Genomic DNA, 23,524 nt, shown 5'->3' with positions numbered 1-23,524 from the left:
GATAGATGTAAAAGTGCGAAGGGTCCCTGGGATCGAAATGTTTGAAAGAGTACTGGGTTGGAAAACTCTTTCTAGAAGACAAGAGATTTGGCATTACATGGCATGAAATAAGATCATTGCCAGAGCGAGACAGAGAGTTTTTTTTCCGTTTAACTATTTGATTGTGTGGATCTTAAGGATGGAAACTACTCGCTTATATTTATTTTCTCATGGAATGTACCCAGCACAGTAGCGCATTGTAAGCTGCCGGTTACACCATGTTCCATTGGTAGGCTGTGAAACCCACTGAGGAGGTTGTCCCTTATGTGTTTTTTTAAATTTTAAGGCAGTGGAATAAGATGGGAAATGCCAGACTTTATTACCCATAGGAATATAAATATTGTTTCATAAAACTTTTGTTTCAATTAAATCTGTGTATGTAGGAATATGCATATTTATACTGAGTCAAAATGAAAAACGTCTTTCTTACCGTACATTGCTGTAAAAAGTTTGAAAGCCTCTGCAGGAGAGAATTTTCTGTCGCTCTCCCCAGTGGTGAGAGGTTGTATTAGCCTGTGCTCTACCTGGGTTTGACCTCATGCTGTCTCGATCTTCCTAGCACTAGCTTGGGTTGTTCCCAAGACATTTCTTACCTTCCCAGATTTCTTACCCAAGGTCCTTTTAGTGTTTGTCGGCTTCTCCATTATGACCTTAGATGGATGTGAATTGAATTATATTGCAGCTATTTCTCCTGTGGTTGTTTCCTGTTACCCCTATCCTGTTCCCACTCAAGCCTGTGTGTAACACTCTTCAGCTTGACCTTGGGAATTAGGGCTCCAAACACTATCTCTTCCGGCCCAGTGAATCCAGAGCTTCCTCACTGCTGCCGCTTCACTTGTGTCCCTCCACTCAGTTGTTCTGATTTGAAGTCAGGGTTTGAGGCACAGCTTGAGGATCCTGTCTCTGGGGAGACATCCTTCCTGTCACAGCCCGCAGACCACAACAGTGCCTGACCATTATGACATGCAGAGTCACAATAAATACCTGCCGCTTTAGTGAGGCATTGAGAGAGAGTCATTTAACATTTGATTCAACAACCACCATATGGATCGAAAGATGTGGGTTCCACGCGGTTGCAAACATTCTATAAATTCTAGGAGCAATTCCCAGCGAATGCATGAGGACAACCAGAACTTGATGTGAGGGCCTTTCAAAGTCACAGAGGAAGCACAAAGGACTGCTTTCACTGCACGCCATCAGGTGGAAACTTTTCAGGGTGGGGTAAGTCTTTCCCCCACGTTTCCCTGAGAGAAGGCTGTCTCCCAGGGACATTTATATTATATTTGAAGAGAACATTGGCATTGCTTTCTTTCAATAGAATATTTCACTGAAATATCACTTTCTACTGCTATGCTCTGAAATGTGCCTCACTGGATGGGTTGCTTCCTAACAGCTGTGTGAACGTGAGTCTATTGCTTCCATTTTCAGGTCCTTAGTTCTAATAGTTCCATCATCATGGTGGTGGTTAAGAGCAAACTAAAGAATGTACATAAAAATAGAGTGTAAATTTTACTCCATAGTATATGGACCGTTCTTTTTTGCTCTGTAAAGAAAGTCAGATCTGGTGCACAAAGTATCCACAGCAGTAGGAGGCCAGCAACCAAACCTGAAACATGAGCCCAGTAACTTTTTCTGTGGAAAATTCATGTTAATTAAAAAATAAAATCAGCATACGTGTTTCTAAATAATATCTTTTGGAGAGGAAGCTCACATTCCTTTTAAAAACGAGTTGGCGTGATAACGAAGGGTCTCTACAGCTGATGGATGGATGAACACGTGGGGGCACAATGTATTCTGTGTATTTGTGCCTATTTAAATTTCTCTACAGTTAAAGTTTCAAAAATTCCCTGTATGTTGCAGATGTTAGACTGGTTTAAGTGTAGATCAGGTAAGATTTGGTTTTGTATGATGCCACTTTCTAAGAGCACAGTTTTCTTAGACGTGACAAATTTGCTGATTTCCATGCTAGTCAGTCCCTAACACCAACAGAAAGACTCAGTGTGGCCCTTTAAAATGCAGGGTAAAGAATGTCTATGCTTAGCAAAGGAAACTGATCCGAAACAAGTGACCGGGCAAGAAGAAGGGAAGCCACTCTAAGCCGTACAATGCCAACACACTGTGAGAGACAGTCACTTCCCCCACCGGGCCCGAGCCCATTGTCCCTGTGAGTGACTCTATTTGAGAATTCTTAGTGCCCACGGGTCTCAGTAACCTCAGGGTTGCTGCTCTTGAGTATACTTTATAAATGGTTTTTATTGGAATCCCTTTAGTTATAATCCCCACTAAGGATCTTACCGTTTGTTCGATAGAAATGTGATTAGCCAAACAAGGAAATAAGGAAAAGACTCAACAGAAATGGTGTGAATGGGGAAGTGGGAGGGGGAGAGGCAGAGCAAGAAGAGGTAGTGAGGAGACAAAGAAATTGGGGCTTTTAAACTCTTCAAGGGCTTTTTCTCAGTACTTGCGAGCAGATAGAGAGCTCTCTCCTCTTCAAAAGTCAAATTCTCAGTCCTTCATGTGTCATTCATAGAGCCTGTCTCCGTACAAAGGGACCACTCACACCAAATGCCTCATTAACTTCCCCATCAAAGAAAGAATGGGAGCCATGTGCTTCAGTCTTCACGCTGAAGTGAAGTATTTTCCGGTCACAGGTCGGTGCTTGATCTGCTGAAGCCTAAAGTGTCATATTGTCTATTGATTCAGGTGGGCGAACAGTATCACTACTGTAATCATAGTGCTACATAATTTTAACTTTGAATCACACTTCTGTCTGTGTGCATCTCACTTCCTTGTATGTTTTTGCTTATTTATAAAATAATTAATAATAATACTTACAGCTTTCATTGTGAGAGTCAAGCCAGGTAATGTTATCTGTGGGTTTATGTTAAGGTATAATGTTCCTTTTCAAAAGCTGCAGCTGTAATATCAAATGAACTTTGCAGATTTTCAGAATAAGTCACGACAAGACTTTCTACTGATAAAATCCATGCCATCAGGTGGAAATTTTTCAGGGTGGGGTAAGTCTTTCCCCCACGTTTCCCTGAGAGAAGGCTGTCTCCCAGGGACATTTATATTATATTTGAAGAGAACATTGGCGTGTGGGTGTGGGTGGCATGTGAGTAGTACTTCCCATCCCTTCACCTTTGTGAGCTTAAAAAGTAGTTTCATGTAGAAGAGTGACCCCCAATCATGTCAGAGCTTGGTCCCAGACCGGGTTCTGATGCCTTGTTCTCCTTCCCTTGTATATCTTGCACCCCCTCGTCAGCAGTTGTCTTCTGCCAAACAGAGAATCATCCCATTTCATGTATTTGGGTAGAAATCCACCAAAAGCTTCTCAGAGGTGATATATATTGTATATATACACACACATTCATATACACACATATATGTATATACATAAACATATCCATGCCCATAAATGCATATATATACATGTGGACGTACATATACGTGTGTGCGCACATGTCACAAGGTACACTGTTAAGTCACCCCTGGAATGTAGAATGGTGTCTTGTATAGAAAACTTGTACACTGCTGGGTGTCTCTCCTTTACTTTCACACTGCTGCCACACTCACAACATTTACAACACTTTTGAAACCAGGTATGTGTGTGTATGTGTTTCTCACACCAAGCATATCTCTGGGACACCAGTTGAGTGTCTTACAATTGAATCCTTGCACTAACTGGAGTCAGTGAAGACACCACTCACTAAGAGCCCAGTCCCGCGAGACTGCCGCCCACTGCAGATGCCGATCCCAGATAGCAGGTCCCCAGGTTACCCACGACTTTGTCCCACGTGGCTGCAAACCAGAGGTTCCCAGGTCCCGTCTCCTCCTGGGACTTGGTTATTTGCTAGAACAGCCCACAGAACCCAGGAGAACATTTAGGCTTAGTGGTTTATTATATAAAAATGGATATACAATCAAAGATGCAGCTGAACAGCCAGATGAAGAGATACACAGGGTGGGGGCTGGGAAGGTGTGAGGAGCAGGAGCTTCTGTGCCCGTGGACTTGGGAGGTAGATCTGTTCACAGCCTAGGAACTCCCTGAACCCAACTCTGCTAGGATTTTTATGACGGCTTCACCACCTGGGCGTGACTGATAATAGACTCCATTCTCAGCCTCTCTCCCCTCTCTGGAAAATCAGAAGGTGTGGGACTAAAAAGTCCAAGCTTCTAGCCATGGTGTGGTCTTTCTTGTAACCAGCCCTAGGCAGAAAGCCCACCAAGAGTCACCCCATTAGAATAAAAGACACTCTATGACCCAGGAAATTCCAAGGGACTTAGGAACTCTGTGTCAGAAACCAAGGTCAGAGAACTGTATGTATAGTATTTTCCATTATTTTACACCATGTTTTAAAAGCATACTGGACATGCCATTAACAGTCACCCTCCCCAAAGGATCCATATACAAGTCCCTATATGTATAAAATGTGACATAACATTTTTTCTCTCCTCTGTAACGATAGTTCCAGTCCATCCCAGCTGCCTCTTTCTCCCCTAATGGTACCTCTGCTCTGGTTCCCGTCACCCAGAATCCTTCCATTCATTCAGACAGCTGTGTATTACATAATTTATGCTACGTCTTATTGTACCTTCCTCAGTGTAATGCTAGGTGATTGTCTGAGATTAACAGCTAATTTCCTTGCTTGGCACACATCTTTGTGGTTGCCTTGGCAGCCTGTGCATTACGCAGCATGTGGTGCGTGCTTTGAGATAAGGAACGTTGGCTTTCGGGGGTGAAGTGCTATGTGACGAAAGATGTGTCCTGACAAGGGTTTAAACATGCGTGAGGGACATTGAGCTCTTTCCCAGCCTTTTAGGCTGGAAAATAATCCAGCCTAAAAGTATGCTTGGATTGGATGCTATTAGTATTTGTCTGTTTCCTCAGTATTTTCCATCTACACGTTAGTCACATTACTGGAAGAAATTACTGGAATGCATTTAGGACCTAAGTTAGTAGACATGAATGAAAAAATAATAATTACAAGTTTTGTATATGCATTCTATCAATCCTATTATGATTTCCTAGGGACACGACTTGATTTTTAGCATCACACGGTGTTATACATATGCGTAACATTCAAGAAAGCACTCAATAGATCATAGAAAATAGATAGTTTTGGCCTGTGAGATACTACTATAATGTGGCTCCTTCATGCACACAAGTTCATGCATTTCAGGTCAAATTAGACCTCTGGGGTCTCACAGTTGTAAACCTCATGCATCTTGTGGAATCTGGAGAGTGAGAAATATAACTGATATAAGGACTGTTCCTTCAAAACAGTTAAGAAGTGATCATATCCCTTGATTATTGTAGACACACATACGTAATAATAATGTAGTAGCATACTGCTGTGACATGACTGTGTCTGAAACATTTTAGGGACAGCGCACCTGCTCCCAGCAGCTGCAGAACACAATCAGGGTCTTAGGTCGGCAGCTCCCCTTAGCGTGGCGGAACCCTCCCGAGTGAGCTGTGGCTTGTGTGTGCTGCTGAGTCTGTTATGGCTTCTGACATCCATGCTTTACCTGTAAGAGAGTAGACACAGGCTCTCCAGCAATAAGCAATGCTAATTTCATTTATTTTTTCTCATTTTCTCATGAAATAGATGAAAACTGTTATCTGGAAGATGGCAGCCAGAGTTCTGATTTCCTGGGCATGGAAATTTTGTCTTCACAAGAAAAACAAAATCACAGGGGACATCAAAGGAACAGTTATTGGAATAGAAGTAGTACGCTTGCATGTCTAGGCTTGGACCTGCTTTGCTTAGGGATTTTGTGTAAACCAGTCCACTATGCGTCCTGATTTCTCTCTTGAGAGTAGAGCAGAAAGAATAGGGATGGATCATTGCACAGTGCTCTGTGCAGAGCGCTTTCTTTTGTAGATGGGTCAACAAGAAGGTGTTGGTTTGGCACAGAAAACTCACATTAAATTCCCTCTCTTTACAGTTAACTGTTTGGTGGGTGGGAACAATCAATACAGCTGTTCAAATGCTTCTGAAAAATAAATCCATTCTAACTCAGTGCCGCCTTGAGTTGCCAGCACCAGCAAAGGTACAGTGAAAGGGGACATTGGTTTCCTTATGTCTTCCCAAAATTTATTCATCGATCTCAAAAGAGCTCTAGAAAATTGAAATTTAAAAATCAATCTATGAACGCAAACCATGGAGTGTCGCATGGAGAAAAAGGTCAGGCTCAGCAGCAGCGAAAACCAATTTAAAACTTCGCACAGCGTGAAACACAAGGCCAGTAGCCAGATCACTGAACACATACACATTCTTAGCGTGCGTATCTGAGCCAGACAGGCCTTCATGACTGGGATGAGTATGCCTTCATCCTTTTAAAGTGCGTTCGTCTTACCTTCCGGTTATAATCCTTTGGGGAAATTTTTTTAAATGAGAGCCACAGACATGGTGTTCAGTCTTAGACTCAGCAGGCTGGATGAACCGAGGCTAAGCATGCCTGAAGGTGGCAACTGAAGGTCATCCTTTTGACCACTCCTGGTAAAATGACACTAAAGTCATCTCAGAGACACGTCTGAGCCTCCATTTACAAAAGAAGTTTGTCATAAAGTAAATTACTTAGGTACTTTATCTTGGTATCCCCTCATTACAAATGTCTTTGTGCCCCCCTGCTTACATTTAACCCAGCCCTCCTGGCTCCTTTCAAGGAAGAAGAGGATAACTACCACTTGTGCCTCTGAAAACGACACCCCATACACCCACAGCGAGGTCATGTCCGTCTCTGCCTGGGTTTCCTGAGAATATTAAGCCCTAATTGCTGGAGAGATTCATTGTATGAGATAAAATGACCTCTTCCTGATGTATTAGGAATGCCATTGGCCCTCTACCAGCCTGGAGAGAACTGAGAAGACAATCACTGACATCATATTCTTTGAAGGGCTTAATGCTCTATGGAGGACCTGCCACCCCTGCCTCCTGGCCCTGCCAAGGGTGTTCAGATTCTAGGCCTTCGAGCAGGCTGATGGGCCAAGGGCAGCCTGGTGCTTCCAGGTTGCAAATAGTGCATCACAGTGCAAACACAGACATCCTGTCTCCTGAACTCAGAAAGGGGGTCATTCCTAATTTGGTGAGAACCCTTGTCTCTTCCATTTCCTTTCTCAACACACCTTCCCTTCTGGTCTTGACTATTTTTTTTTTGTATCTGAAACCCTCTCAAAGTGATTGGACTCAGAGTGTTTAACTTTACATTTACAGCTTTAAGCAGGCGAAGGAGGCAGAAAGAACAGAAAGGTAAGTAAAACTAAACCAGTATGAGATCGAAAGGACCAGCTCCTTGTTATCTTACCTGCATTTTACTTCAGCACTCAATGCTTGATCTTTTGAGATCAGGGTTCAGTTCCACTTTAGAAGACCCTGGGACACATGCTCAGTGACGTAGTAAAGGTAATATTCATAATGCTAGTAGTTCTGAGGAGGCTGCCACGTACATTTATGCCATTTGCTCCTCATCAAACAGAGTTAAGTAATATTTCCATTTAATGAATTAAGACACAGAGGCTTTAAGTGGATGACTTCCCCGAGAGAATTTAACTAATATGCCACCTAATTTTGAGTCTTAAACTTAGCTTCATTTCATTATTTCACACATGGGGTGAATGCAGTTCACTCCAAGTCATCTGTATTGTCCCTGCACACGTTTCCAACCCTGGAGCTTGGTGTGTTCAAAGAAACTGGCAGGCGGTTTTGCCTCACTTTTTGCCTTCCTTTCTTCTCCCTGTTGTGTCCACATTATGCCAAGAATTGTTTGGAAAGTTTTGTAATGATGCAAGACCTTGTAACAAAAACTTGTAAACCCTTCTCTGAGAACCTCTGTAGATTCTTACAGTGCAAAGAAAGAGTAGTTGACAATCTCTTTCCCCAAAAGATGAAACACGGGAGTCATTGTCAGGTTTATGACACTTTTGTTAGGTTCATTTCTGTACTGCTTCCTGCCTCATCCCTGGCCAAAGACATGACTTACATCGGCTTGATGATTTAAGAACATCTTACTTAGGCAAGGAGGGAGTGAAATAAATCCGGGTTTTTATTGCCTTTCTTGCTGCTTCAGCACAAATGTCTAACTTCAGTATGGTCATTGTCATGACTTTCTGGTCACACAGGGTGTTTCTGAATATGTGGATGGGAGACTTAGTGCCTTTTACAGTTTGTAGGTCACTGTGGTAAACCCAATTATACATAATGTAACAGCCATAATTGACTAACATCTCTAGATTAAGTTCCATCTTCTCTTTGTAGTCATTAGGTCTCTGTCATTCATAGATTTATCCAAATATTTTTGAAGCCATTCAGATTTTCTGTAGTTAAATGATGACTTTAATGACTGATAATTTTGATACATTTTTTTTCCTAAGAGCTCAAATATATTTCAATGTGACCCCTTTGCAGGCAGCAAACATAAATGCCCTTCAACTATAATAGGAAATTTTTAAATGCAATGATCCCTGAGAGCAAAGAGGGACAAATGTAATGAGAGGTGAAGATTCATTAGCTGAAAGCAAAGTGTGAAGGGCAAAGCCAAAGAAACCTAATATAAGCATTTTTTTTTATTTCAAAAGTTCTCAGGAATGAAACCTGTAGGGTATTTGTAGAATCGGGAGAGTGTTCTAGACCTTCAGTAAACGTGGCATTTTCTGAACCACAAAACCACAATGCGAGAACAACCATGAAGTGAGAGCTTTCTGTCTGCCAGTGGTGATGTCTATTGGTCTCGGTCAGTTTATGTGGGTGCCAGAGATTCTGTTAGGCCTCTGTACACATTTGGATAAATCCGTGACCAACAAATGCGTAAATGGCTATGAAAAGAAGCTAAGATGGAAATAAAAGAACTGAAACGACAATTCATAGATTCCCAAGCTGCTGTGAAGCTGTTTTGCTCTGTGATACTCTTGTGATGCCCCTCTTTTTTGGTTAAAATGGCACTTTCAGCAGCGCCCCTGGTGGCCCTGGGTGGTCCCGCCTGTGCAGCCTCAGACGGTGAGTAAATCCAGGGCATGGGCTGCATTGTCTGCTTTTTCCTCACCAAAGCACTGGCTGTCTTTGGATACTTTGTTTTCTAAGTATTCACGGGCAGTCTTATTTTAAGAGAATGACCTGTCAGTCTTTGCTAAACCCTGGAGGTTATTGAATTTCAAGTTCATTTTGGAAACCAAAATAAAAGATCTCATCGGAAATCATACACCTGCATCAATGAGAAAGTTCACCAGAGAGACTTTTCACTTATCAGGAAAAGTGGAAACTTTTCACTTTTCACTTATGAGCCCAGAGAGAGGGCTCATAATAACACTATTGGTTATGTCTACTAGAATTATTATAATGAGGTAAGACTCACTTAAAATAATATAAACAGTTTAGTTTATTAGCTCTAGATTTTTAAAAAACAAAGGGAAAAAAGGTAATTTCTAGGTGGACCCGTTTAGTTACTGAAGAACACTGGCAACTGTATAGACTGTTTACATACAGTATGTTATAACTGACACTTGGGGACATTTCACCCCAAAATGAAATGTGTGGCAACAGATTTTGAATAAAGGACTTAAAATATAAGACTTTAATCCCCTTAGAGTGAGAATTCTCAAATAATCCAACATTTTAATAACAAGAGTAATTAGAAAAGTCAATCATGCTCATGGATAAGCACATACTCACACACATAAAAACAGCATCAAATTATAAAAATTGAAAAATAAAAGCCCTCCACTACCCATTAGGAGACAGCGACCGATGCCCTACTTGAACTCTGTGATAGATATTAGCCAGCATTTAACACCCTTGGCATTTTCCACTCTATGGGCAAAGTCTACCATGGCCAAAAACTACATGTAAATCAGCAAAGTAGCTTGTTTGGGCATGGTATTTTCTTTTCCCTTAGTATCTGTGAAGCTTGCCCCAGTCCAGTTGGTTTGCTTGTGTGTCTCGTGCTTCTCCTCTGTGTCCCTGTCTGTCTTCCTGGGGCTTTCTGTCCTTATGCAGCAGTCTCTCTCTCTCTCTGTCTTCCTCTCTACACTGCTTCTGTTATATTTTTCCCTATTATACAACTCAATTTCTCCGCCTTTCAAAAGGTTTTCCAGATTGAATAAAGCTACGGTGAACAGCACTGTTTCGTCTGCCAGTACTCCCTCTTCCTCCCCGTCCAACATCATAAAGCGGAGTTTTGGCTCTAAATTCAGGTACAGAAATGAGAGGGAGGAGCAATTTCTCCTTGGGTTCTTTATAGTTTATAAACTATAAAGCTCAGGAGCTGAGGGCAGCTATGCTTCCTGTCCTGTGCTGTCGAGAGCCAAGGAAAGCACAGGTTTGGGGAGAGAAGGGAGGCAGACACGTGGACAGGAGCCAAGAGGAAAAGCAGAGCAAATGCCGAAGGGCGGCTGTGGGAGACCCTCTGCTGTTCTCATCTCTGAGTTAACGACGTCCCACTGTGCTCTCAACACACTTTCTTGTCTGTGTCAGTTCAAGCCGGGGTTCTGTCACTTGGAACCTGGGTAGTTCTAACAAGTACGGTAAGCATGGTTTTTCATTTGTCTGTTTGTTTCAAGTTCAGGTTATATTGCTTGAGATGGATGAGAAAAATGCTTTCTTTAAAAACAAACAAAAACATCCACAAATCAGGAAAAAAATGTTTTCTGCCTTCTCTAAAATTCCAAAAGCATAAAATCTCCATGTTCCCAAGTGAGTTATTGCTTTTGAAAAGATAAATCTGTATTCAAGACGAACTAGAACAGATGAACATGCAAGTAGATTCTACAAGTTTATGGTTTGGGGTTGTAATTATTTATCAAAAACAGTTTTTCACAGGAAAAGAGTACTTCTGAGTTAAGATAATGTCATCAACTGTAACAGGGAGAAAAATTACATAAATTAGAAGCATCTGTAATTAAATTACTGCAGCAGAAAACAGTTTTGGTTGCAAATTTGAATCTCATTATTCTTACTTAACCTTCATTAGAGGCCAACTCTACCTTCCCTGTGTTTACTAATGAGTTCAGAAGTGCAAATCACGTTCTTTACAAAGGCTTCTCGAAGAGAAAAAAGAGGTTTTATTATTTTTTTTTCACTTCAGGCAGGTTTTAAATTATGTAATACACACCACCACCTAATTGTCTAAGATATTCAAGAAGCACTTGAGTCATCATTTCTCCCCTTTTTTGTTTAGTTTTTTATTTCTCCCATTTTTTATAGCTAGCACTTAAAATGATGGTTACACACAGGTAATTTCACTCATATATATGGAATCTAGTGAACAAAATAAACAGACAAGCAAAATAGAAAAAAACTCTAGAGTTAGAGAACGGACTGACAGCTGTCGGGGGTAGCGGGGAGCAGGGCTGGGTGGGAAGGGTGAAGGGGTCAAGGGAAAAAACCTTGTGGAGACGCACGACAGTCAGTGTGGTGACTACCAGAGGAAAAGGGGGGAAAGAAATGGTGATGGGAGGAGCACACAGGACAATATGCAGATGATGGATCATAAAACTTTACACCTGAAACCAATATAATTTTATTAACCGATGTCACCCCAATAAATTCAATAAAAAGGAAATAAAATGGTGGTTACACACAATAATTTGAAAATCTATGCCCAGAGGAAAAAAAAATTCATTCAGTATACCCACAGAGTCTCTCACTTTTGTTTCTAAACATCTAAGCTTAAATGGTACATTGCAGGAAAAAGTTGGCAAACCTTTGAAGTTTTGATTGATTCATTTTTCCTTCAGACCTGCAGAGTATGAAACTATTAACGTCCTACAAATGTTCCGCTTACGGTCAGGGTGTCTCTCTGAAGTTATTGGCGTAATGAATGCAATATTACTGATACTATGAAGTTCTGGCAACAAGTAAATTTAATTAAACTCCCATCGCTCTTGAGAACATTAGGGAACTAGCTAGGGTTCAAGGCAGTGATTCTGCCTTCATCAGCATGTGGGAGTTCCCTGTCTGGCGGGCCCCTCTTGAATAATCAGTAATCCTCAAAGACGGAGCTGCTGAGTGTGCGGGTGGAGACTGTTTAACCTGAGCCATATTTGAAATACTTCACAAGCACCGAAATGACATCTAAACTGTTTCAATGAAAAGGCTAATTATGAATTCCTGGGAAAAGAGCAGCATGTTGGGAGTTCAGTCGCTCCTTTCATCTCGAGCTTACACATGACCATGAGCTTGAGCGTCTCCTCTACAAGCAGAAAGACAGCCTCATAAACAGCCACTGATTTACTCTCATGTTTTGAAAGAAAAAAAATATACTCTACTAAACAAGCAGAGGAATCTCTGCATTAAATGAAAAAGAAACCGTAAGAATGTTCTAGCTTATAGTACCTTAAACTCTTCTGTCCCACTCTTTTTGACGAAGCCTATGTTTTAACCAGATGTTGGATAAAAATTTAAAAAGCATTTCAAACATCTGTAGATGAAAACTGAAATCAATTTAATTTGAATTTTTGCTTGGGATATCTCCAAAACATAAAACACGTGCCATAAATCAAAAGTCAGTGTTTCTTCCTCCTTTTTCTTGAGCCTCTCTTAGGGGCCAGCACTTTCTATATTACTGCAAAAATGGGTCGGGTGATGTTCCTTCCCTCGAGAAGTTCACATCTAAGGGACAACAGATAGTTCTAAGATGGTAACAGTCGCAGCAATGTGAAGGATTCCGTCATAGAGGTATAAAAATGTTTAAAACAAACTGAACCATAGATAGTCTCAAAAATTGCATTGCAAGAGACAATTGTTTTACTCGTCAGGAAATAGAGAATTACTTTGCATAGATAAAAGATTGCTTTGGCAAAGAGTATTTCATCTCAATTCAATTTAATATTTTGGTTTGTTAATGAACTGCAAGAGGCAAATTCATCAAGGAAATAGGAACGCAGAGACATTTGCATTTTGTCAAAAGCGGATGCAATCTCATTTCCCCTTTTCTTCTAAATATTATTTTTTTATAGTTTGCCTTGTCTTTACTAATATGGAGAAATTGTTCTTCCTGACATTTCCTGTAATCAGATCCCCTGTCTGTTAGAGGAAAACACGGTCTTCTACAGGAAGTCCAGGAGAGAGTGAGCTTGCCCATAGGTATCTTTGTCTGCTTTGTTATTGAGAGTTTATTGCTTCAATAATACTTGGCACCTGACCACAGCTGCCTTTGCCAACTGGGTCATAAAACAAAGGAAGCCTCTGTGGGTTTTTAATACAGTGATGAAGGAAGAAACTTACATTGATGATGATGATGATAATGATGACAGTGTTATGGTAACATTTAATTAGCATTGTTTCATTAATTTCACCTGTAATAAGATGTACACTATTATCTTTATCTTTTTTAAAATATATTTTTTGATTATGCTATTACAGTTGTCCCATCCCCCCTTGCGTTCCTCTCCATTTTGCATCCCCCCACACCTGCATTCCCCACCCCCTTAGTTCACATCCATGGGTCATACAAAAGGTACAGAGGGTAAGAAGCATGAATGGTAGACACGAAATGGACAGGGGGAGGTTAAGACTATTATCTTTTATCTTACAGATGGAAAAACTTAAGAGTAATAAAGTAACTTACCTGTCTTCCTTTACTATTTGCACTGACATTTATTTGCACTGACATTAATGTGCCAACAATTGGAAGCAAATACGTTTGTAAAAGGTCCGGTTCAATTTCGTCAGCTCATCTCCTTGTCTCTGATTGGGAAATTGGTCCTTGGAGCTAAGTGATGAGACTTATCCAGTTGTAAACACTGATGATTATTTTCAGACTTAAATAATTTTGTAGCTCGAAGAAATCTTACAGATCATCTGCTTCTAATTTGAAGGGTAAAGAAAATCAGACTCAGGGAAAGCCTCGGTCACCAAAGCCATGCCCAACTTTCTGTTCACGGTCCTATGTTCTGTTACTTCAGGCTCAGAACTTCCTTACCCTTGGTCAGAAACAGGCTTAGAAGAGTCAAAACACATGCTCATAACCCTTTTCAACTCAATGCACCCTTATCAACATAGATGATAGGTAGATACATAGATGGGTACATGAATAGATCTATCAAAAAATAGTTTATATACATCTTCTTTTAAAATGTTTAGATACTGAGTCTTTTGGCCTTAAATTAAATTGTCCCAAAGACTTTTAACATTCGTTAAAGTTACTTGCTATAGCCTCTCATTCCTCTGGCTTGTATAGCTTGCTCTGTTAGTTTGCCTGCTGCTAACTAATTTTCTACTGCTAATCATGAGAAAGCAGGTAATCAAGAGTATAAAAACCATGCTTCGTAGAAAAATAGAGTAAGTGAATGATTAAGGAAACTTTGGTAAATAGGGTAGATGTATTTTTATATGTGGACATTGTGATGGATGTTAGCTTTTGGAAACTAGATATTTTTGTCTCTGCCTTTGTTTTTGTTTTGTTTTGTTGTTTTGCTCATTTGAGGCCATGGTATGGTTCATGGATAAATCAGATCTGAGTAAAGATTAAAAACAGTTGAATGCATTTTTATGATCCCATTTTTTGCCTAGAACACAAATCCTGTTTTTACATGGGGTTTATTATCTTTCTTACTATTGTGAGAATTATGGTTCTGAAAAAAAAAAAAGGAATATTTTAAAAACAGCCACAGAGGTAACTTTCAGTTCTCAGATCCCTGATCTTGCTTCTCTGGTATTCAGTGAATGGAGACATGGTGTGACTTTGCAGAGAAAACGCCTCTTCCCATAATGATGCATCTTAATTCAGCCCCTGATCAAGGGCGATCGTGGCACCACCCCGAGTGCTTAGGCGATTAAAGTGGGAGCTGGAGAGGTTTCTGTGTCTCTCTAATGCAGCCTGGTTTAAACAGTTAAGCTGATAATATGAGGGTTTACAGGCTGATAGTAGGCAAGGGAGAGAAGCGTATTCTTCCTTTCTAAACACGGTGTCACGTGAATGAGGGGCAAACAGTGACAAAAATGAAAAGGTCTAAGAATGTATCTTTTTCCTATTTCTATACTTAGATGAGATATCTTTATGCCATGAAAAGAAGTGTGGCATTTTGTTACTGTTGGGGTCTTGCATTGGCTTAACACACACACACACACACACACACACACACACACACACACACTCACCAACTTTTTGTTTCCACCTGAATTCTGAATCATTCGAGAGTCACAACCAACTGTCAAGCCAATGGAGGTTACGGTATCACCTAGATGGTGGATAAAGCTATTATCGAAGAGTGTTCACTAAGCTCTAATCCTGAACCCCATTCTAAACAGACTCACTCACTCACTCGGGCAGGCTTCTCCTTATCAGCAAAGTTGGATGTGGGCTTCCTGATGAAGAAGGGATGGACCCTGCAGGCCAGCTTCTCATTCCCAATTCTTCCACCCGAGAAGTCAGCCCGACTCCCCTGGAGAGGCAGAAAGGGGCAGGAGAATGCAGCTGAACAACGCTTCGTGCACATGGAGAAGCAACTTGAAGAATGGAGACTAAGCATCCCTGAGTGGCAGGGGTATGCATGGACATCTGAAGTTCAATGCTCTATCTATGGACTGTGCTTTATGTCCATTGTCTGTTTAACCTTAAAATAGCTTAGCGCATCCCAGCCCCAGCCCAACCTCATAAACATTGTGAAGGAATTAGCACAAATATTATCATGGCCATTTTACAGATGAGGAAACAGCCTTAGAGAGCTTACTTAACTGGCTCAAAGTAACGTGGATGATAATGAGAAGAGCTGAGAGTCAGATGCAACCCTATGGTCCTCTAAAACCTATTCTTCCTACATCCCTGGTTATTTCTCATGCTAACTAATAAGATAGGAGTTATCCAGGCAAATAAGATTGCCTAACTGAACACTGTTCTGAAGCTGTGCTGTTAGGAATGTGATAGGTAATTAATTGATATTCATGTTAGACTTATCTTTTTAATTATATTTTATTGGTTATGCTATAACAGTTGTCCTGATTTTCCCCCTTTGTCCTCTCCACCCAGCAACCCCCATGCCCTCAGGCAGTCCCCACACCTTGTTCATGTCCATGGGTCATGCCTGTAAGTTCTTTGGCTATTCCATTTCCTATACTGTACTTTACTTCCCCATGGCTATTCTGTAACTACCTATGTGTACTTCTTAATCCCCTCACCTCTTCACCCATTCCCTTCATACCCCCCTCCCATCTGGCAACCAAAAAAACGCTCTCCATATCCACGATTCTGTCTCTGTTCTTCGTGTTTGCTTAGTTTGTGTTTTAGATTCAATTGTTGCTATATATATATTTTTGCTCTTTTATTGTTTGTAGATTTGATCTTTTTCTTAAATAAGTCCCTTTAATATTTCATGTAATGATAGTTTGGTGATGACGAATTACTTTATTTTTTTTTCTTGTCTGGAAATTGTTTATCTGTCCTTTGATTCTAAATGATAGCTTTGCTGGGTAGAGCAACCTTGGCTGTAGGCCCCTGCTTTTTATGACTTTTTTTTTCACAGTTAAGGTGATTTATTTTTTAATTTTTATTTTTTAAATTTTATGTAGTTATTTTTCAAGTACAGTTTTCTGTCTATTTCTCCCATCCCAGCCTCCCCCGCCCTATGCTCCCCACCTCCCTCCTATTTCCACCCCCCTTAGTTCTTGTCCCTGTGTCCTTCATACTTGTTCCTCCAAATCCCTCCCCTTTTTTCCCCTTAAATTCCCTTCCCTCTCCCCTCTGATCACTGTCCCCTTGTTCTCTATTTCAGTGTCTTGAAAATATGGAACGCTTCACAAATTTTCGTGTCATCCTTGCGCAGGGGCCATGCTAATCTTCTCTGTATCGTTCCAATTTTAGTATATGTGCCGCCGAAGCATGCACTTTTCATGACTTTCTTTCTAATCCCCTCTAGTCTGCAGAGTTTCTTTTGAGAAATCAGTTGGAAGTGTTATGGGAGCTCCCCTGTAGGTAACTAAATTCTTTTCTCTTTTTGCTTTCAAGAGTCTCCCTTTATCTTTAACCTTTGACATTTTAATCCTGATACTTCTTGGAGTGGGCCTCTTTGCATCCATCTTGTTTGGTACTCTCTATGCTTCCTGACTTGCATGTCTACTTCCTTCACCAAATTAGGAAAGTTTTCTTTCATTTTTTAAAATAGATTTCTAATTTCCTGCTTTTTTTCTTATGCTTCTGACACTGCTATGATGTGAATTTTGCACCTCTTGAAGTTGTCAAAGAGGCTGCTATATTATCTACATTTTTTGCATTCTTTTTTCTTTTTCTTGTTCTGATTGGTTGGTTTCTTTTTCTTTCTTATGTTCCCAATCATTGATTTGATTCTCAGCTTCATCCACTCTACTGTTGTTTCCCTGTTTTTTTTTTTAACATTTTATTTATTTTACTTTTAGAAAGAGGGGAAGGGAAGGAGAAAGGGGGAGAGAAATATCAGTGTGTGGTTGCCTCTCATGCACCCACTCCTGGGGGACCTGGTCCACAACCCAGGCATATGCCCTGACTGGGAATCAAACCAGTGATCCTTTGGGTTGTAGTCCATGCTCAATCCACTGAGCTATACTAGCCAAGTCTATAAATTGTTCTTTATTTCAATTAGCATATCCTTCATTTCTGACTGGGTCTTTTTTGTGCTATTGAGGTTCTCTCCAAGTTTCTCTAGCATCCTTATAAAAAGTGTTTTGAATTCTGCATCTGATAGATTGCATATCTCCATTTTGTTTAGGTCTTTTTCTGGAGTTTTCATCTGTTATTTCAATTGTGTCCTGTGTCTTTGTCTCCCTGTTTGGCAGCCTCCCTGTGTTTGGCTCTATGTATTAGATAGAGCTGCTTTGACTCCATGTCTTCGTAGTGTGGCCTAATATAGTAGATGTCCTATGGGGTCCAGGGTCACAGCCTCCCCTATCACCCAAACTGGGTACTTGAGGTTTGCCCTTCGTGTGAGCTGAGTATAGACCCTCCTGTTGTAGTTGAACCTTGGTTGCTGTTGGCAGATCAATGGGAGGGATTTACCCAGGCCAGTCTGCTGCAAGAACTGGCTGTGACCACTACCATCAACCATTGCCTTCCATGGAGGATCAGCTGTGCAGGGGCAGGGTGGTGGTGCTCCGACGTGGCCTGTATCCACTGGGTGCACTGGACCTGGGGTTTCCCAGGTGGTATAGACCAAGGTCAGCTCCCACCTGTGTTCTCAGTGTACCCTTCCTGAGCTATAAAGTAATCTGGGATTGCTGCTATTTGTGCTGGGTTTGGAGATTCCCAGGCAAAGCCAAGCTGTGAATCTAGGCTGGCTGCTGCCAGTGTTGGGACTGGGGCTAATTGAGGGCAGCTGTTGCTTGTTTGAGGCTTTAGGAAGTATGAAGTATGAGCCAAGACCAGCCATTCATATGGAAAAGCAGCTTGGGTGGCCTGGTAAGTTGGGTGAGGCTGAGTCTCTGGGGATTTCCAAAGCAGGTCAAACAGTGTTAGCCAGGTTGATGGAGTCTGAGATATGGCACCAGCCTGCTGGCCCTGTGGCTTTCTTGGGGGAGGGTTTAGAAGAGCGACAATGCCTCTGCTCACTTTGATTCCAGACACTTCAGTTTCTCCCTTTATGTCACTGGTGCTTTTTAAGCTGCTACCCCAGTACTGGAGCTCAGAGGGAGTGAGCCTGAGTAGGTGAGTCTGTGTGTGGGTTCTTGAAGAGGAACTGCTTGAGGGTCCAGAAGTTTCTTCCACGGACTCAATCCCCACTGGTTTTTGCTGCCAGAAGTGGTGGAGAGTCATCTTCCTGGCACTGAAACCCCGAGCTGGGGGGCCTGGTGTGTGTCTGGGACTCCTCACTCCCAAGATATCCCTCCCGAATTTTTATTTACCACAAGTGGGTTGGGACCAGCCTGTTCTGCACCTGCACCCCTCCTATAAGGTTGTAGTTTCTTTAATCACACAGTTGTCAGACTTCCATTTAACTTGATTTCTGATGGTTCTGAGTGATGGTTGTTCTGTATTTTAGTTGAGATTTTGATGTGGTTGTGTAAAGAGGTGAGCCATGTTTGCCTGCACCACCATCTTGATTGGAAGTATACTGCGATTTTTTAACTTTTTATTTTGAAATAATTTTTTGGACTTTTAGGAAAGATGCAAAGCTAGTATAGAGAATTCCCATATGCCTTTAACACAGCTTTCCTTTATGTTAACATCTTATATAATTATAGCATAATTATCAAAAATGGAAAATTGACATTGCTCTAACATTGTTAACTAAACTGCAAACCTCATTCAAGTTTTACCATTGTTTTCAATATTAACTGAGTTTTTGAGGGTAGGGACTGTAGTATATTTATTTTCATATCCATAATGCTCAGTGGTGAATCTGGCCTCCAGTTGGTGATCAGTAACTGTTTGGAAATAAGTAAGTGAATGAATGGATGTTGAGTTCCATACTAAAACGTGTGTGTGTGTGTGTGTGTGTGTGTGTGTGTGTGTGTTTGTATATGAGGGCCACAGGTTTAGAAGCACATAAGTAAAGTGTGAGGCTATGTTTTGAATAAATGTCATTCAGAACTAAGTTCCACATTGGACTTTGTGGAGCACAGCCCTTGAAACTGCCAGGTTTTAAAAGCAAAAGTGAATGTACTAACTAGATTGAAAGGAGGATCCAGTGGAAATCACTAAATGGGTAGAAGGCTATGCTGTTACACTTATTTTTATGTGTGCATGCACATTCATGCACTCTGCATGTTTGCATGCACACACATGTTTTGTGTACACGTGATGGTATGTGCACATGAGTGTATGAGAGTGTGTTTATGTTGTGTGTGTGCATTCCGTGCCATGCACCCAGCATGCACATGTGTACACTGTGTGTTTGCATGCACATGCACGTTTCATGTACACGTGAAGGTATGTGCACGTGAGCATATGAGAGAGTGCGTTCATGTTGTGTGTGTGTGTGCATTTTGTGCCACACCTCAGCAAATGCCTGAGGAAGGGAAGCCGCGATTGCTGGCAATCAGTCTTGTGTTTCTAGACAGGTTTCAGAAGTTTATCCTAAAGAAAAACACAGAACTCCCCTGCTTGAAGAGGAAATCCAAACAGTTGCTTTAGGGCTTTTCTTGTCTTTCTCAATAAGTTCAGTAGAGATAACATTAATGAAGTGTGAGTTTTCCTGTGCCAGGGATTTCTGACAGCTTCAAAAGTAAGCACTCTTTTTATCTACACCTTTCCAACCAAGGAATATGAAACCAAAAGAGAAGCAGTATTTAAGGCACAGAGCTCTTCGTAGCAGTTAATGGAGCCTAAAATGGCCACTTTTCTTGCTGTTTTCTTTATCACATTTTAACTGAACTGAAAATATTGATGTAACAAAGTCTAGCAGGCTAAGAATCACATTATTCTTAGTGGGGCAAAACTGGTCTACAGAATTGTTATGAGAATGGATTTTTCTGAGAGACTCCACTTGTGAAAGGTTTTAATTATTTTGTTGTTGTTATTTAGATGGAAGACGTCATAGCACGCATGCAAGATGAAAAAAATGGAATTCCTATTCGAACTGTCAAAAGCTTTCTTTCCAAGATACCTAGCGTCTTCTCTGGTAAGTTTGCGTTCAGTAGAGCTCTGTTTGGTCCAGCACCTGTCACAGAACAATTTAAAATCTATTCTAACTTTTCACTACTGAAACTCTCTAAATCATTATTCAGTAACTACTTATAAAATGCTAATGCCATATTTATCATGTCTGACACTTGATATAGTAATAAAAGAAAACTGAAAAGCAAAAAGCATGACCCTACTCTTAGTTACAAAGACAAAATAAACATATGTGAAATAGGAGAAAGCAATATTAAGTAAAGATGTATGGGACAAATGTAATGTTAATTCTACATAGAAGTTAGGAGGGTAAAAAAAAAAAAAGTCCATGAGGAGGCAGGGAAGGTTCCTGAAGATCAGTGAGCTGATCTGAGCTGAATCTCAAAAATGCAGGGTCCTATTGGCTCCGAGAACAGAGCTGGGAGGGGCTTTACTACAGAAAACCAGGTAGGTAGATAGAAAGAAACAGAGTTCAGTCTGGTTATGAGAATCTTTTAAAGCTAACGCATAGAATCTAATTCTCATGTATGGGGAAATAGAGAGACATTGAACATTTTTGCAGAGAATGTAGTGTTCTAGCTGAGTTGGCGCTCAGTAAAGTCCATTGTCTCTGTCATAGGTACAAGGCTCTTGTAAGGAGAGTTAGGATGCCGAGATTCTGGTGTGGGGCGGGAAGGAATAGAGAGGAACAAGCAGGCAGATTTGGCAAAAGACCGGGTATACAGGATAAAAGAGGACAGGACCCAAGTTCTTTTGGGTGTTTATTTTTTAATTGGGGAACTTTGAGATAAAGCGTTATCAGAATGAGGGCAACCCAAGTTTGATTGGAAGTGACTAGAGAAACCCAGGAGAAAATGGGTAGTGATAAGTTAGAAATCTGGGCTCTCTCTGCCTCCATGAGGAGGTGAAGGCCCGTCCTGCAGGTGGGCTGGGGCCCAGGCCAGTGAGGCTAAGAGAATAGGTGAGGAAAGACCAGCCAAAGCCTTGTTGTGAGTGACCCCTGGCAAGGGTAAGGAGTCTGCGGCTGAGCGCGTGGAGAGGATGGTGCTTGATGGGATTCAGGAACAAGAGTTGGGATGTTTCCTGATGAACAGGATCGAAAGAAGACCAGTGGACAGTGGCCTTGGCGTGAAGGTGATAATTAGGACCAAGTGCAATCAGCAGCCCTGATGTTGGGGTTTTAGCACCTCAGCGGTAGATGCTGGTCAAAGCCTGGCCCATCAGCTCTCTCCCCTGAGATTCTGTTGAGTTTCCTGAATGTTACTTAAGTGTGTGTGTGTGTCTGTCTGGCACTGAGGTGATGACAAGACAACCTGGGGCCTGGATAATTGGCCGTGTGCAGATTGAGAGAAATGAAACACAAGAGGAAGGAGAAGCAGAGATGATAAGACAGAGTTCTGGGTCCCTGGCGGCTTTGCAGCCCCTGTCCCTGTGTTCCGGGGCACAGTGAGGCCACCTCCAGAAACATCCCATGGGGTTCCTTATCTCCACCCGGAAACTTCTACCCTTTGGTCCGCTGTGTTCTCCACTTCCCTGTTCTATGTCCGACTTTCCCTACATCTGCTGCAGATTCAGTGCTGGTTCTTAGGAATGCCCATCTGCCAAGCCTAACCACAGAGACTTTAATTCACTAGGACTGGGATGCAGCCGTTTTTAAGCTGGTAAAAGAATAGAGAGGATTGGCACCTGCTGGTCTAACAGACACACTGGCTGCAGTTCCTTTAGATTTTTTATTCCGTTCATCGAACTGATCGGACACCCACTGTGTTCCAATTACTGTACGGGTTTCAAGGACTACAATGTTCATTTTAGTGGGGAAATAGATTATTATGTGTTAGCACTAAATGTTCCGCTGGTATGATCGACTGAGGCGAGTTCTGTTCCCGGAGGTTAAAAAAGTCCGTTGTGGGAGCAGAGCTGTTTCAACATTTTCACTTTATAATCAGATCGTCAACCAAGAACCCTACTTACTACATGTATTTAACTCCCGAAAGAAATACCTCTGTGAGGTTTGGGTATGATGACATAGAGGCCCTTAGAGTCGGCAGAGACACGATTACTTACCCACCGTTTTTAACCTTTGCAAAGTTATAATCAAACATACTTACTTCATGAGTTCTCTGAGTTGCCCAGGAGAGGATCCATGAAACCCATTTGTTCTATAATAAAGTGCTAAGGAAACTATCTTTGTGGATAAACTTGACTTTTTGCTTTTAAAAAACAATAAGAAATGTATAACTTGTATTTTCCTTTTCTTATTTTTTTTCTAATTTCTAGGAAATTCATTGCTAAATTTGACATTTCATTCATATTTCTCCCCTGACTCATCCCTGACATATCTACCTTCCTTTTTCTTCTAATTGGTTGTTTGTCTTTCATTGCTGTAGTTTTAATTGTGTGTGTGTGTGTGTGTGTGGTGAGGGGGGACTAATATTATAAATTGCTTCAAGCCATGTTTTAGAGTAGATAAGGGATAAATCTGAAAAAGAATCTGTGAGGTATTCTCTGTGTGTTGAGGAATTGTGTTGCCCAGAATCCTCACCTTTCAAGTGGAGCTCTATCTTGCCTTTGAATGGAAGCTCTCCATCACAAAATAAAATGAAAGATGAAGTCCAGACATTACTGCATGATGTCTTTTATAAAAGTGTTCATGCAATTTGTATGCAATTGTGGCCTCAGATTGGAAAAATAACTATAAAGCTAAAGATAAAATATTTCAAGATTTTGCTGAGGATTTTCCCTGAATGAAACCCACATGTCTTGTTCCTACATGATAGCTGTGGCCCTAGAGTTCAGATCCTGTCACAATATTTATTCATCTTTCATCTGAAAATCTTTGCGAAGCCAAATTATGACCCTCACATCAGCTGGAAAGCCTTCGTATTGTATTTAAACCCAAAATAGAAGGTCCAGGTTCAGATGGAACACAAAATTTTGTGGATAAAAGAGTAAATGATTAATTTTA

The 23,524-nt window shown here is 41.1% G+C and overlaps 1 protein-coding gene and 1 non-coding gene across 4 annotated transcripts in view; one reads left to right on the top strand and one right to left on the bottom strand.

Annotated features, from left to right (window-relative positions):
• RGS7 (regulator of G protein signaling 7) overlaps positions 1-23,524 on the top strand; it is a 305,346-nt gene that overhangs the window by 139,954 nt on the left and 141,868 nt on the right. For all 3 annotated transcript variants that reach the window (XM_053667351.1, XM_053667352.1, XM_053667353.1), the window contains exon 3: positions 20,467-20,563. In XM_053667351.1, coding sequence (XP_053523326.1) covers positions 20,467-20,563 — 97 coding nt within the window. The remainder of the gene's footprint in view (positions 1-20,466; positions 20,564-23,524) is intronic.
• Positions 16,754-16,860, bottom strand: LOC128627774 (U6 spliceosomal RNA). Its single transcript, XR_008392074.1, has one exon. It is a non-coding gene; the product is annotated as a U6 spliceosomal RNA (small nuclear RNA).

Source organism: Artibeus jamaicensis, unplaced genomic scaffold (genome assembly GCF_021234435.1).
Source record: "Artibeus jamaicensis isolate MK-2021 breed Jamaican fruit bat unplaced genomic scaffold, CSHL_Jam_final contig_467, whole genome shotgun sequence".
In the NCBI taxonomy this organism is placed as follows: domain Eukaryota; kingdom Metazoa; phylum Chordata; class Mammalia; order Chiroptera; family Phyllostomidae; genus Artibeus; species Artibeus jamaicensis.
This window is presented reverse-complemented; position numbering and strand designations above follow the sequence as displayed.